Here is a 14,585-nt window from a genome sequence, read left to right on the forward strand (position 1 = left end):
GGTGATAATAATAATGTGATATGACTGTGTTATATTGAAATTATAAATAATATACATAATTAAGAGATGGTCTTCTCTGTGTGAAACATCTTGATGTTTCTCTTCACAGTATTTTGTAAATATTTAATCATTACAAATAATCCTGTAAATAATATTATTACATTTATGTTTCTTTTCTGAATTTGTGCCTTTAGATTTAAATATGCAGGTTTCTTTCAAGTGTAACATTTAAAATATATTATTAACTCTTGTTAAGTTTCCTTTGTTGAGTTATTTATTTAGATCAGTTAAAGGTGATTTTACGATTTTACGATTTTAATAAAAAAAACAAAACACTATAAAATTCAGAGGATGTTTCCTCATCATTTGGTAGCTTCCAGTCTGAATGTGTGCCTGAAACTAATGTGTTTACGAAGCCTCTGTGTCAGTAAATGGGTAAAAAACAAGCTGTTTCGATCCATATGCTAGGCTTTCTCTTTGTCTCTTCTAATGGCAGAACAAAGACATCTGGAGTTTTCAGACAATGGAGAGAACTCCAAATGTTCCTCACGATCCTGGCTGTCCCCTTTATGTTTCTGTTCTATTAAATTTTATTAAAAGCACTTTAGACACACTTTTTACCCACAATCTGAAAGAAATTTAATAAAAAGAACTAGACAAATAAGACTAAAAACTAGACATCCAGGTAGATATTTTGAAAAACTGACTGTTCAGGTGAAGACCGGATGGGTGGAAAGTTTGTTTATGTCATCATCCTATAAATAGCCCCCTTTTTTCAGTGAATCAAATGCAAGTATGCTTAAACATTGTCTTGAGGATAGCGCATCTGGGAGGATGGCACATCTGGGAGGATATCTATCTGCTGCAAAGATAATTAGTTTGCTCAAATGTTGGTAGGGACAGTTCTTTCAACCCAAAATATTGTCCCAACTGTCCTTATGCAAACCTATGCCCATACTGAATTAGATCTGTCAGCGCAAAGGTTCTTGATTCTGTTCTGCCATTTGCACATTTGACATTTTGCTCCATTGTTCCATGACATTTTGTATAATTGCTGTTTATTTGCATCAGATAAATATATGAATGTTTTTTTTCCATTAGATAACTGGGAGGATCTGGTGAGGTATTTGCAGATGGCACGAAAGAAAGCACGAGAGTCCTATGTGGAAACAGAGCTCCTCTTTGCCCTTGCTAAGAGTAATCGCCTCACTGAGCTGGATGAGTTTGTCAGTTGCCCCAACAATGCTCATATACAACAGGTACAAAACACTAAAAGGCATGTTTACATAAATACAGAATCATATATATATATATAAAAATCCTGTTTTCCCTTAACTTATAAATTCATCATTGTACATATAAAAGGATTTGTGTAATTAGTATTTAATATTTGGAGCTCTACTCTTCCTTAGCACAGATGGTGGACCAGGCTGAAAGCATACATTCGCTGCCTTCTCTGCTTCTATTTCTTTCCTAATTGTTGCATATGTATTTCCTGTGTCTGTTCTGTCTGAAGGTTGGAGACCGATGTTACGAGGAGGGTATGTTTGAAGCAGCGAGGCTACTCTTCAATAACATTTCTAATTTAGCACGTCTAGCATCCACACTCGTTCACCTTGGAGAGTATCAAGCAGCAGTGGACAGTGCCCGCAAAGCCAGCTCCACAGGCACATGGAAAGAGGTGGGTAATTTATTAAATGCAAAAATAAATGGCTTCAGCAATTTTTATACTTGCAGTAGGTTTCATTTTAGCTTTTATCTTACCATTTTGTATGTATGTGTGTATGTGAATCTGCGTGTGTGTATGTTACAGGTGTGCTTTGCTTGTGTAGATGCAGGAGAGTTCCGATTGTCTCAGATTTGTGGCTTGCACATTGTAATACATGCTGATGAGCTAGAAGAGCTTATCAGTTATTATCAGGTACAACATACTCAATGTTGCGCTTTTAAATCAATTCACAAAAAGTGAATATAAGTGTTTTGCTGAATAATACTATATAAAGGAATAGTTTTTCATGTATAGTGTTGTAGTCATTCCTTGTGTTTTTATGTGTGTATATCTTGTTAGGAACGAGGTTACTTTGAGGAGCTGATTGTGCTGTTGGAGGCTGCATTAGGTCTGGAGCGTGCTCATATGGGTATGTTCACAGAGCTGGCAATCCTCTACTCCAATTATAAACCACAGAAGATGAGAGAACATCTAGAGCTTTTTTGGTCTAGGGTCAACATCCCTAAGGTAAGAATGCTGGACTGTGGGCTATGTAAATGCAATAGAATTTTCAATTAATGTATGATTTTGTTTCAGTTTTGGATTTTAATGTTTAATTTTATTATTATTATTAATTCTTTCAGAAAAATATTCATTTTAATTTCACACTTTGATTTAATATTTTATATTTAAATTTTATTTTTTTTTACTTACAGTTTTGTATTCAGATATTATATTTAAAATTTTACATTCTCTCTTTTAGATCTGTTTTTCACTTTAGGTCGGGTGCATGACATGAGGAAATGCTTATCAAAATGAGTAAATTGTTTATCAGAAATATTAATTATTATAAACATTAATTATTTATCAGAAATATAAACACCAATAATTTAATCAAAATGTTTTTATTTAAATTGAAAACATTCTGGGTAAAGGGGCTTCTGTCGTCATGGGGCTTGGCAGCAGAAACTGGTTCTTGGCACATGGAATGTAACTTCATTGGAGGGAAGGAATTGTACAGGGAGAGAGGCGCCGGACAGGTGTGGGTATACTCTCAAGTCCCTGGCTGACAGCTATACAATTGGAGTTTGTCCCCAGTAAACGAGCGGGTCGTCTTAATGCAGCTTCTGCTTGCAGAGAGAAAAACTTTGACATTTGTGTGTGCATATGCACCAAACAGTAGCTCAGAGTATTCTGCCTTGTTGGAGGTAGTAAGTGGAGTTCTGGAGAAGAATTTATACATTGACTCTATTGTTTTGCTGGGGGATTTCAATGCTCACATTGGCAATGACTGGGAAACCTGAAGAGGAGTGATTGGGAGGAATGGCCTAGCTGATCTGAACCTGTGCAGTGTGATGTTATTGTACTTCTGTGTCAGACATGGTTTGTCCATAACAAACATGATGTTCAAACACAAGGTTGCTCATAAGTGTACATGGTACCAGAGTATCTTGGCCCAAATGTCAATGATCGATCTTGTGGTCATGTCCTCTGATCTGAGGCCATATGTTTTGGACACTTGGGTAAAGAGACAGGCTGAGCTGTCAACCGATCGCCATCTGGTGGTGAGTTGGATCCGATGACAGGGAAAGCTTTTGAAAAGACCTGGTAGGCCCAAACATGTAAGTGAGGGTGTGCTGGGAAAACTGGCAGAGGAATTTTAGGAGAGATTTCTGCTCTCACCTCTGGGAGAACTTCTCACATGCCACAGGTAGTGGCATGGAGTCTGAATGAAGGGCATGGAGTCTGAATGGACACTATTCCAGACTTTCATTGTGGAAGTGGCTGCATACAGCTGTAGTCAAAAGCTGTTTTGTGCCTGTTATGATGACAACCCAAGAGCCTGATGGTGGACACCAGGTGTGAGGGAAGCTGTCTGCGGATGTCTGCATTCTGCGGATGTCTACCAGCAGGTGAAAAAGACTGCAGCTGTGGCAATTGTAGAAGCAAAATCCAGAGCATGGGAGGAGTTTTGAGAGGCCACTGGGCACCCCCAAAGAGGTTCTGGAATACAATAGGGCCAGATAGGTCTGAGGAGTCAGATTGAATTTCCTTGGCTGAAATCACTGAGGGTGTTAAAAAGCGTTGCGCAGTGGCAAAGCCCCAGGAGTGGATGAGATTTGCCCAAAGTTAATGAAGGTCCTTGATATTGTGGGGCTGTCTTGGCTGACATGCCTCTACAATATTGCACTGACCTCAGGAAAGGGGCATTTGGATTGGCAAATGGGGGGTGGTTGTTTTCATTTTTAAAAAAAGGGGACTGGAGAATATGTGTCAGTTATCGTTTTTCACAGGTGATTGACGGGGCATTGGAGTTTGCTTGATTTGAAGAAGTCGTATGACTGTATTCTCATAGAGATTCTGTGGGAGATGCTTTGTGAGTATGGGGTGTCAGGGTTCGTCCGTCGCTCTGGGGAGGGTGCACGCTCCAACAGTGACGCAATTATGCTGACATGCCCCTGCACACTGGCTCCGAAATCCATCCATTTCCACTAGCTATGTAGTGTACTGCCACCTGTCTTTTAAAGAGTACTGAACCAATGTTAGCCAACGTTAGTCAAATGCCTACACCGCTTGCTCAAGTTTGTGGTCGGTCTGCAGAGTACTGCTCGACACTCTAAAATGTGACTAAAACATAGCATTTATATCGCCCCGCTGGCCTGGGAATGCCTGGGTATTCCCCCAGGAGGAGCTGGTGGAAGTTGCGGGGGACAGAGATGCTTGGGCGTCTTTGCTTACCCTGTTGCCACCACGGCCCTGAATTGGATTAAGCAGAAAAGATGATGATGAAAACATACTGTTTCAGTTCCACAGTCCAGCATTCAGCATGTGCTTCATGAAAAGACTGAGATGTACCATTTGGACCACTGTGCTGGCAAAATCCACCATTCCTCTGGTCTGGTCATTCTTGAGGCCTCTTGGCATTTGCAGACCCACAGCAGCATAAGCCAAACTAATGGATGCAATGAAATTGGGGCCACCCTGCAATTGGCAGGCCATGACTCAAGAGCTGACTAATTTTCCTAAAGGTCCATGTATATTCCATGTAAATACACAAAGCCAGACTTCTTGTTTGGCAACAGGTCATAATAATATCTCTTTAACAGAAGCCAAGATCACACACACTTTGTGTAAGGCACACTAGGAGCAGTGTGGCAGCAAAGGGGAGAGCTCAGGTTGAAGGCCCACAGCAGCTGGAGGAAACATCGCTAACTGTACCATAGGAGGCAGAGTGCGGTGCGGTCGTTAGAGAAAATATAAGGACAAGGGTCCTCAGTGACACAAGCTGGAAAGTTAGAAGCTGGGAGCAGCACAGCTGCCGAGAGAAGAGGATGGAACCTAGGCCACAGCAGTACCTGGGACAGAGTGAGGGCTGAAAAATAGTTTGGAGCTCTATAGTCGGAAAGGAGAGTGATTGAGTCGATAGTATGTGGTATGAGAAAATGCCAGCTGCAAAGTTAGGGTTTGGAGCAGCGTAGTTGTGAGCAGAGGGAAGTAAGATCCAGCAGGAGAGAGTGCGAGCCACACAGTGTATGCAGGGCACTGCTTGTTTGTGAGAGGGATGGCATAGAGTAGAGGGTCCACAGCAGCTTCTGAGGAGAGAGCACGAGCTGCGAAGTTGGAGGCAGGGGCCGGTGCAGCCGCAAAGTGAGGGGTCAGGGCGAAGGTCTACAGCAGGAGAAAGGATGGGCTGTAAAGGAAGTGGCAGAGGAAGAGGGTGCAGTGAAACGCAAAGGAGAGGGGAGTAGGCTGAAGATCCACATCAGGTGAGTGGGTGGGCTGTAAAGGAAGTGGCGAGGTGTAAGACAGCTGCAAAGGGAAGGTGATTACGATGAATATCCACAGCAGCACCTGAAAAGAGTATGGGGAGGAATGCTGGAGAGTGGGAGCAGCACAGCAGCAGAGGGGAGGGGTTGGGACAATGGTCCACAGTAGCACCTGAAAAAAGAGCATGAGCTATAAGCTCAAGGGGAGGGGTTGGGACAATGGTCCACAGTAGCGCCTGAAAAAAGAGCATGAGCTATAAGCTCAAGGGTGGGAGAAGTGCAGCAGCAGAGGGGTCAGGATGAGGGTCGGCAGTAGCACATGAAAAGAGAATGTGAGTGTTGGAAAGTTAGAGGCTGGGTATGGCACGTCCACAAAGTGAAGGGTTTGAGATGAACATCCTTGGAAGCACACAAGCTGTTGAGTTAGACGGATGAGGGGAGAGTAGGATGATAAGATGAAAGTGAATCCTTGACGAGGAGAAGAGTGATGGGCAGGAGGCAGGACTACAGCAGCACCTGTGGAGGGGTGCAAGTTGGAAAGTTAGAGGCATGGAGCGGCAGCTGCCACAGGGGGAGAGGGTGGGATGATAAAAGAAGGGGTGGGATGATAAGATGAGAGCAAATTAGCAACAAGGAAGCCATGCAGTGAGGAGACTGCTTCGAGTGCCCAGAGTGCAGCTTCTGTGGAGGGGTGCAAGCCAGAAAGTTTAAGGAAAGTTTAAAGTTTATGGAGCAGCGGCTGTCGCAGGGGTAGAGGGTGGGATGATGAGTAGAGACAGAAAGAGAGAGGAGGAAAGTGGGATAGGAGAGGAGAGAATGAAAGGAGCAGACAGGGGCTGCGTCTAAATGGGTGCAATGCTGTCAATCAAGGTAGTGTTCAGAGGGAAGAAGGTGCCGATTCAGAATGAATCCTTAAACATGCTGCCTGCTTTCTGTTCCAGTATTTTCAAAATGCGACCATCTTGGCGAGCACTGTAGGTGAACTAGTACCCTGGTAATGTACATAAATATTGCAGATTCCAAGCCATTTTCTAATTCAGCTTAGCTAAATATATTTGTTTCAAAAGCAGCCCTCTAAGGCCCCCCCCCAGCCTTTGCTTTTATCCTCTTTTGGGGGGTTCAAGTCTTAATTACGGGGGGTCAGACCCCTCCTATTCTCCTCTAAACCCTTTAAAACCATTATGCCAGAACAGAAGAGAACAGCCCTCATTGGGTTTGAGGAAAACGTTGACCAACTACTGATCCACAGGAGATGGCTTGAATTATTATTACTGCACTGCAGACAATACAGTAGTATCATTTTCATGCAGACATATTTTTCTTAAGAAGTTTTGTTGCTGTTGTTGTTATTAGGTACTGCGTGCAGCTGAGCAGGCTCACCTGTGGGCAGATCTTGTTTTCCTGTATGACAAATACGAAGAGTATGAAAATGCCATCATCACAATGATTACACATCCAACAGACGCATGGAGAGATGCTTTCTTTAAAGAGATCATCAGCAAGGTGACAAATCACTTGCACAAATGACAAGATTAATGATATATGCCCTTATGCACTTTTTAATGACTCTGATTTGATCTTTACTTTTTTCTCTATACATTTTTCCTGCTTTAATACAGGTAGCAAATTTGGAATTGTATTACAAGTCATTGCAGTTCTATTTAGAGTATAAGCCAATGCTGCTCAGTGACCTACTAACTGTGCTAGCACCCAGACTGGACCACACTAGAGCAGTTAATTATTTCACCAAGGTAAGCGTGCACACATACACACTCATTTTTTTTACTCGTTTGTAATGTGCATATTAACCCTGAGTAGTCGCTGATCACTTGTGGTTGGTTCAAGAAGAGACGTGAAAACGAAAGGACGTTGAGCACTGCTGCCAATTTCAGGCCTTGAGCTCTATGAAGATATACAAAGTTGAAACAGATATCATAATTTTAGTGTGATTTACAAAATCATGCTCATGCTCGAGTGTAAGTGTGTAAATGGGGATGGAACAGGCACTGCATTTATTTTAATATCTTCATAATATTTCTTCTAATAAAGAAACTGAAATAAAAACGGTTGGCACCTAATGACTCTTAACTACAAGTTGAATACAGTTAGAGGGTGTGTGGGAGGGGCGAACTTGATGGAAGGGAGCGTGCAAAGAAGAGAGAGAGAGATGGCTAGAAAAAAAACTGAATATGGCCACGATATCTGGAGCTTACCCAGAATCACTGGGCGCAAAGCATGTACACACCCTGGAGGGGGTGCCACACTCCCAAATATGGACACTTTTAAGTAGCCAGTACTCCTACCAAGGTGTTTTTGAACTGTGGGAGAAAATCGGAAACCCACGCAGACACGGCGAGAACATACCAAACTCCTTAAAGTCACCAGCAGCGGGGCTTGAACCTACAACCCCAGAAACCTGGAGCTTTTGATTGTAAAAATTCAGTTGAAATTACACAGTCCAGCATATGCAGGCTGTCCTGTGCTTCATGAAAGGTTACAATTCTGAAATGTTGTACCATCCAAACTGGTGTGCTGACAACAGCCACCAGAACTCCAAAAAAGAGTTGATGGATCTTTTTGACAAGGTTTGGTCATGATCATAATACCAGGATTGTGTACATAAAGTTGCATAAGATATCTTTAATGAGTGTAATATTTTTAAATTATATTTGGTGGAATTGTTAAAATATTTAGTAAGCTCATTTGTATATATAAATAATAAAATTCATATTTTAACATAAATATGTAACTTTTTTCCTTCTGTAGGTTAATCAGCTTAGGTTGGTGAAGCCGTATCTAAAATCAATTCAGAGCCACAACAACAGAGCTGTGAATGAGGCTTTAAACAGCTTGCTAACAGAAGAGGAAGACTTTGAGGTACAAAAGGGGTTCAGAGGACACACACACACACACACACAGTTTCACATGAGATTTGATTTTGCTTTCAATAATCTAAAATATATGTAGGAAAATGTTTAATGTTTTAGCTTTTCTGCCCTATCTCCCCTCTGCTCTTTAGGGTCTGCGTGCCTCCATAGATGCCTATGACAACTTTGATTCTATCTGTCTGGCACAGAAGCTGGAGAAGCATGAGCTTATAGAATTCAGACGCATTGCTGCATACCTCTTCAAAATCAACCAGCGGTGGGATCAAAGCATCCAACTTTGCAAGAAAGACAAGTTGTACAAGGTTTTTTGCCTCAATTTGACATCAAATAACTAAGAATTAAGCCAAAAAATTAAGCCAGAGTGTCATAGTGGTAAGGTTGTATCCACTGTTTGGAAGTGTCTAGTTTTATTTGAGCAGATGCTTGTGTACCACCACCATTCACCCCGCTGCTGCCATTGTCAATCAAGACAGGTTAGACAATTGCACTGACAGCTTTACTGACAACTTTGAACTTTGAATCATGAACAAAAACCTTAATCCTCCACAGTCTTTATCCCATCACTCTGGGACAAGTTATAAAATTCACAAGGAAATTCACAAGGAATGTCTCTTAATGATCTGTGACGTGCTGAGGTATTTGTCACATTTGTCTCCATAGACACATGCTCTGGAATTTGTCTATGGAGTGTTGATGGATACCATGTGGAAATAATTTTAAATATAGCTCTGTTTACTCCTGTATTTTATATCATTTATATTTATATATTTGTATGATATGGTGGCGCAGCAGGTAGTGTCGCAATCACACAGCTCCAGGGGCCTGGAGGTTGTGGGTTTGATTCCCGCTCCGGGTGACTGTCTGTGAGGAGTTGGGGTGTTGTCCGCGTGGGTTTCCTCCGGGTGCTCCGGTTTCCTCCCACAGTCCAAAAACACACCTTGGTAGGTGGATTGGCGACTCGAAATTTTGTGTGTGTCTGTGTTGCCCTGTGAAGAACTGGCGCCCCCTCCAGGGTGTATTCCCGCCTTGCGCCCAATGATTCCAGGTAGGCTCTGGACCCACCGCAACCCTGAACTGGATAAGCGGTTACAGATAATGAATGAATGAATGTTTGTATGATTCAATCACATCACCTCCATAAAACGGTCTTTTATGCTCTCTGTAAATTAAGTGTCAACTAATTTTCTGCACACCAATCAATAGGTCCAATGTTGATATAGTACTGGTGATTTGGATTGGTCTTTTAACTTATTTTCATGTAATTAAATTAGTTTTTCTATAATAAATATGAACCTTTAATGCAGCAAAAATGAAAATAAAAAAAAAAACAAACAAAAAAAACTTTTTCTGGCTGAATGTGCCACTCAGCCTTATTGGAGTGGTACTGAAGAGGTCTCAAATATAATTCTGTAGACCCAGCTTTGCAGCCATTATGCAAGGATTTTGGTAATGGTAATTACGTATAGTCATGAAATATTCACTGCATTCTTCATGGTGTGATTGTGTTTACTGTGATCAGTGAACAGCAGTGGCGGATGCTGGTCTTTCAAGGAGGGGAAGCTCAATTTCGGCCTACATCATAAAATGTGTCGGTTTATTTATACGTGAATTCTACCCTCCGTTCCTTTTTAAGAAAATGATCAGTGACCCTGTCGTACCAACAAGGCGTCTTTTCCAGGGATTTGACTAGTGTCCTCTCAATGGCCAGCAGAGCTAGGCTGCTTAAACGGCCTTGGCCCATGTGAAGTGTGTCCGCCTGTGCTCCCACAGATCTTTACACCAAAGGATCGCCGATCCGCTCATTTCGCTGTCAATCAAAAAGGGATTCAGCCTCAGACAGATCATCCAATCATCATGCAGAAGAGTGTCCGGGCCAGCCAAGGCCAGCCCACTACCCCATAGACCCCCAGAGATGCTGAGTGTCCGATGGGCGGGACAAAGCCCAGCATTTATCCAATGACCTGTTTCGTTTCGCTGCTTCGCTACCGTTTAAATCACTGTGAAACTGCGCGAATGATTGAGAGGAAAGCCGCATCTTTACCAGTGATAAGAAGCTGATTCTGAACAAAAGTTGCGCTCGTTGTAGTGCATATTTATTCAATGACATGTACACATAACAGTATATATTTGATCACTTATTTTTTTACATTTTAGGGGAAGCTGAGCTTCCCTTGTAGTCTTAGAGCAATCACCACTGGTGAACAGAAATTTGAGAGCTGCGACAAAATCCTTGATGATAGGCTGTTCTGTGTATTGTTTATTAATAACTGTAATATGCAAATAAATTAATGTTTTATAGTGGGTATCTGATTAATCAAACTTTTAGTATTACAGTATTAATGCAATCTAAAAATTATTATCTTTTTAAATACAACAAGCATTTGTCGCTCTGTTTTGGGCATGGACATATAACAACAGTTCAACTATGTAGCTGTACTTGATGTACTTTCTCTGTCTATCTCAGGATGCGATACAGTATGCAGCAGAGTCAAAAGACAGTGAGCAGGCCCAGGCTCTGCTGAGTTGGTTTTTGGAGGAAGGCCGAAAGGAGTGCTTCTCTGCCTGTCTCTTCTCCTCCTATGATTTGCTAGCCCCTGACTTTGTGCTAGAGCTGGCCTGGAGACACAGTCTCATTGACTTCGCTATGCCTTACTTCACCCAGGTTATGAGAGAATACCTCACCAAGGTAAGTCCCACAGAAAGAGACTAGGACCATCAAAGTTATGGATATTAATGATGAAGTAAAATACAGCTTGTTAATCAAGTAATCAGGTTTTTGGAAGAAAGCCAAACAATAAGCATGACCTTAATGAAACTCTAGCAAAGATGAAACAATTGGTGAAGAACGTGAAAGGGAAAGCCTTTAAAAAGACACATAAAGCCAGAGGACCTGACTGGTTTCTGAAGCAATAGTGAAAATATCTCACTCCACAAGGATATTTAAAGCTTTAGATATGTGGCCCTTCTCTGATTTAGAAAATACAGGATTTCACAGATTTCTATGAATGCTTAAAAAAAGTTACTCACATTTTTCGTAGTATTCATGCTGTGCCTGTGAGCTTATTTACAGTATTCATAGCAGTTTGTAGTTGTTGGGGCTTTAGTGCAGTCTACAATTTATTTAATATTATTTTTATTGTGCTTATTATATGCAAAAATAACACTAGAATGCCAGAAACACACATGCAAAAGGTAAATACTTCATTATAACGGATCAGGTACCTTTAATAAAAAAAATTCTTTAATATATTTAAAAGTGATGTTTTCAATCAATGATATCTTTTTTATGAAATAGAAAGAAATACCACTACTTTGTGTTGAAATTTACTTTTTATTACATCCCTAATAAAAGTTAATCTTATCAGTAACTCTTAAAAACCTGAATTGTCAACAGAGCTTATCACTAACTAACACAGCTACACATCAAGAAAGTGCAACATTGTTTTATTTTTTACTAGTCCAACAAGAAGACACCTCTCTTGTGTCCTCATGTCTCTTTCAGCTCACTTTACGGAGTAAAGTCAGTCCAATATTAACTCTTCTACTCTTGTTTTCCTTCTTGTTCCCTCGGACATCTCTGTCTTGGTTCAGCCTCTGCCATAATGCCCATACTGGGAAAACCGAGCTAGCTTCTTCTTGGAGTGAGCTAATAACCCAAGAGACGTGTGTCATAAATAGATAAGCAGTTCTCAGAAGAGTTATCCACCCTGTAATTCTGAAATTGCATAGTTATGTTTTAGAGAATCAGCCCTGGAGAACAGAGAGAGAGATGCTATGCTCCCTGTTAAAGGTTGGAGGAGCCTCACAATCATTTTAAAATTGTAATTTTAAAGTAATAATACTACATAGTGTTCTTTTAAACAAAGGGTTTGTGGTAAACAAAGCACTTTTCCTAGTTGTTGTGCACGTGCTTTTTAATGTTTTTAGATTTCTTAAATGGAGTAAACAAGACAATCCTATAACACACTTCTTCACAAACACACAATCCCTAGTGGTTCTTACTGAGAGATCTGAGAGGTGGCCCTTTTATGCTTTATAAAAACACAGCCCTATAATGACCTTTCTCCTTCCACAGGTGGATGATTTAGCTGGAAAGATCAAGGTCTCTGACCCTTTTTTGACCTTTTTTTTTTTTTTTACCTCCGCATGGAGAAAGTGCACTAACTCCCCTTCCGCTTTCTCTAACAGGTTAAGAAGTCTCACTGTAGTTTGCCTAATTGACTGTAATCAATCTGCATCATGACTTGAAAAATATAGTGTGTGAGAAACATAGTTGCTAGTGCTGCAGTTGTTTTAACCCAGTAATCAGAATCTTTGTGCACACTGACTTGTTTTTTTTTCTCACCCTGTTTTGGTCATGTGTGTAGCAAAAGAGTACAAATAATTCTGTGTCCATCTGAGATCGGGGAAAACATCTGTGACTGTTACCTTGACAACATGTCTAAACTGACTAGTAGCAGTTACACAAAGGAAAAACAATGTGTTACAAAATAAAATCAAACCCACTTATGACTTTGCATTATATGTACCATTCCTTTCTATCGTTTGTAAATTTTTTGTTTTTTGTGCTTCTTGAGCATCAGGTTGGTATTTGTGCTGCAATAGCTCAAATATACCCACAGGTGGCATCAGCTTTCCCTGACTTACGTTAAACTGTAGGTTATCTACGGTAACATAACTGTCTTCTTTTTGCTGGAAACAGATCAGTTGACATGGAGTGAGATATAGTGTCTTGTAAAGATATGTTTGTGCCAAAAGATTTAAATATTAATATAATAATTAAACAAATTTATAATGAGAGCAGACATTTTTCAAAAACAGATTTGGTATATGTTTGGTATAATGTGTATATACAGGAGTGAGATGGCTTGTCACTCCAGGTAAGTTAAATCAATAAATACTTAAAGTAATTGCCACTGGCCCAGCAGTAAAATGTGCCAAAAACCACAAGAGGAGCTGCAAAAGCAAAGAAAGTGATTTATCAGAAGGCCTTTATTTTTCATAATTGTTGAGCAGTGCTCTATAAATCTTTGCTTAATTTCATATGTTCTGATCTTTTGAGTTTTGTAGAACATTCTAAAAATTGTCAACATTGATGTCAAAAATACATGGCTCACAGATAGAATTTACATAATTTTATTTCCATTATTTTTGGATGTCAGTGTTTAACACTTTGATGTAAATTAGGTTAGAATTAGAGTATGTAGCTTTGAGGGTTCCAAGTTTTTTAATATGAAATTATTAAAAGTATGGCACCACAGAATTTAACCAAATGGATCTCAGTGTTTAACCCTTTGTTATGCATGTTATAATGTGTCCCAGTACATATAATTTGTATTGGGACAATTGGCCTATTTGGAATAAAGAAGACAAGTGAATGTTAGAATGTGAGAGTTATAATTTGTCAAAAGGTGCCCGTATATTATGATTTTTAACCAAGATGTTCTCAGAGTGCCGATCAGCCTAAACTTTTTACCTTTGTATAATAATCTGTAGTATTTTAATGAATAAGTCAAAATACCATACAAGGAATAAAATATCTGATATAATATGAAATTGCAAAATATTTTTGTCAGAAAAATTTATCAAGTTGTACCATTACCTTTTCTAAAGACATCATAATATCATTGTAATAGGAGTTTGTATTATTTAAATGTTCTGTGTTCTGTAGTGCCCTCTTAAGGCAATCCAATCTGGACCAAAAAATTTGCACACTTCATCAGAGTCTCAATATCCATGGACATGCCAAAGGTCATGGGATAGCGGTATGTAAATTTATTATGAATTGTCATATCCACAGGGGACCGCTTGGGAGCGACCACAGCTATATACGTTGTGAGGTGTTATCTTATGAGTGACACTGAACACTGGTCAGCGTGGTCATGGCGATGCAAAGTCATTTATCAGAGTTTGAACAGTGCCTGATAGTATGTACCAGATGGATGGGATATTCGATTTCCAAAGTTGTGCAGGCATTTAATATTCCTCCATCCACAGAGTCACCTGTGTATCTTGAATGTATCATAGAAAGCATTACCATGCACAGTGTGCAGCACAGTGGTTGCCCATGGGTGCCTAATGAATGTGACTGGCTAAAATCCATGCGAACAGTCAGTCTGGTAGAAATCACTTCTGCATTCAATGCTGGCCCCACATACATATTCAACAAGGTAAAGCAGTGTTCTTTAAAAGTGTCTAAAGGCGTAAGTGAATGTGTTGCGC

General features: G+C 40.3%; 1 protein-coding gene across 2 annotated transcripts in view; it reads left to right on the forward strand.

Moving 5' to 3' along the window:
- Positions 1–14,585, forward strand: part of cltcl1 (clathrin, heavy chain-like 1) — a 73,188-nt gene that overhangs the window by 51,995 nt on the left and 6,608 nt on the right. The window contains exons 22-31 of one of the 2 annotated variants that reach the window (XM_066643602.1): positions 1,102–1,259; positions 1,517–1,681; positions 1,814–1,921; positions 2,069–2,236; positions 6,829–6,978; positions 7,095–7,226; positions 8,242–8,352; positions 8,495–8,665; positions 10,828–11,049; positions 12,439–12,465. In XM_066643602.1, coding sequence (XP_066499699.1) covers positions 1,102–1,259; positions 1,517–1,681; positions 1,814–1,921; positions 2,069–2,236; positions 6,829–6,978; positions 7,095–7,226; positions 8,242–8,352; positions 8,495–8,665; positions 10,828–11,049; positions 12,439–12,465 — 1,412 coding nt within the window. The remainder of the gene's footprint in view (positions 1–1,101; positions 1,260–1,516; positions 1,682–1,813; positions 1,922–2,068; positions 2,237–6,828; positions 6,979–7,094; positions 7,227–8,241; positions 8,353–8,494; positions 8,666–10,827; positions 11,050–12,438; positions 12,466–14,585) is intronic. The other variant, XM_066643603.1, reaches the window with a different exon arrangement.

This window comes from Hoplias malabaricus, chromosome 14, assembly GCF_029633855.1.
Source record: "Hoplias malabaricus isolate fHopMal1 chromosome 14, fHopMal1.hap1, whole genome shotgun sequence".
NCBI classification, from domain to species: domain Eukaryota; kingdom Metazoa; phylum Chordata; class Actinopteri; order Characiformes; family Erythrinidae; genus Hoplias; species Hoplias malabaricus.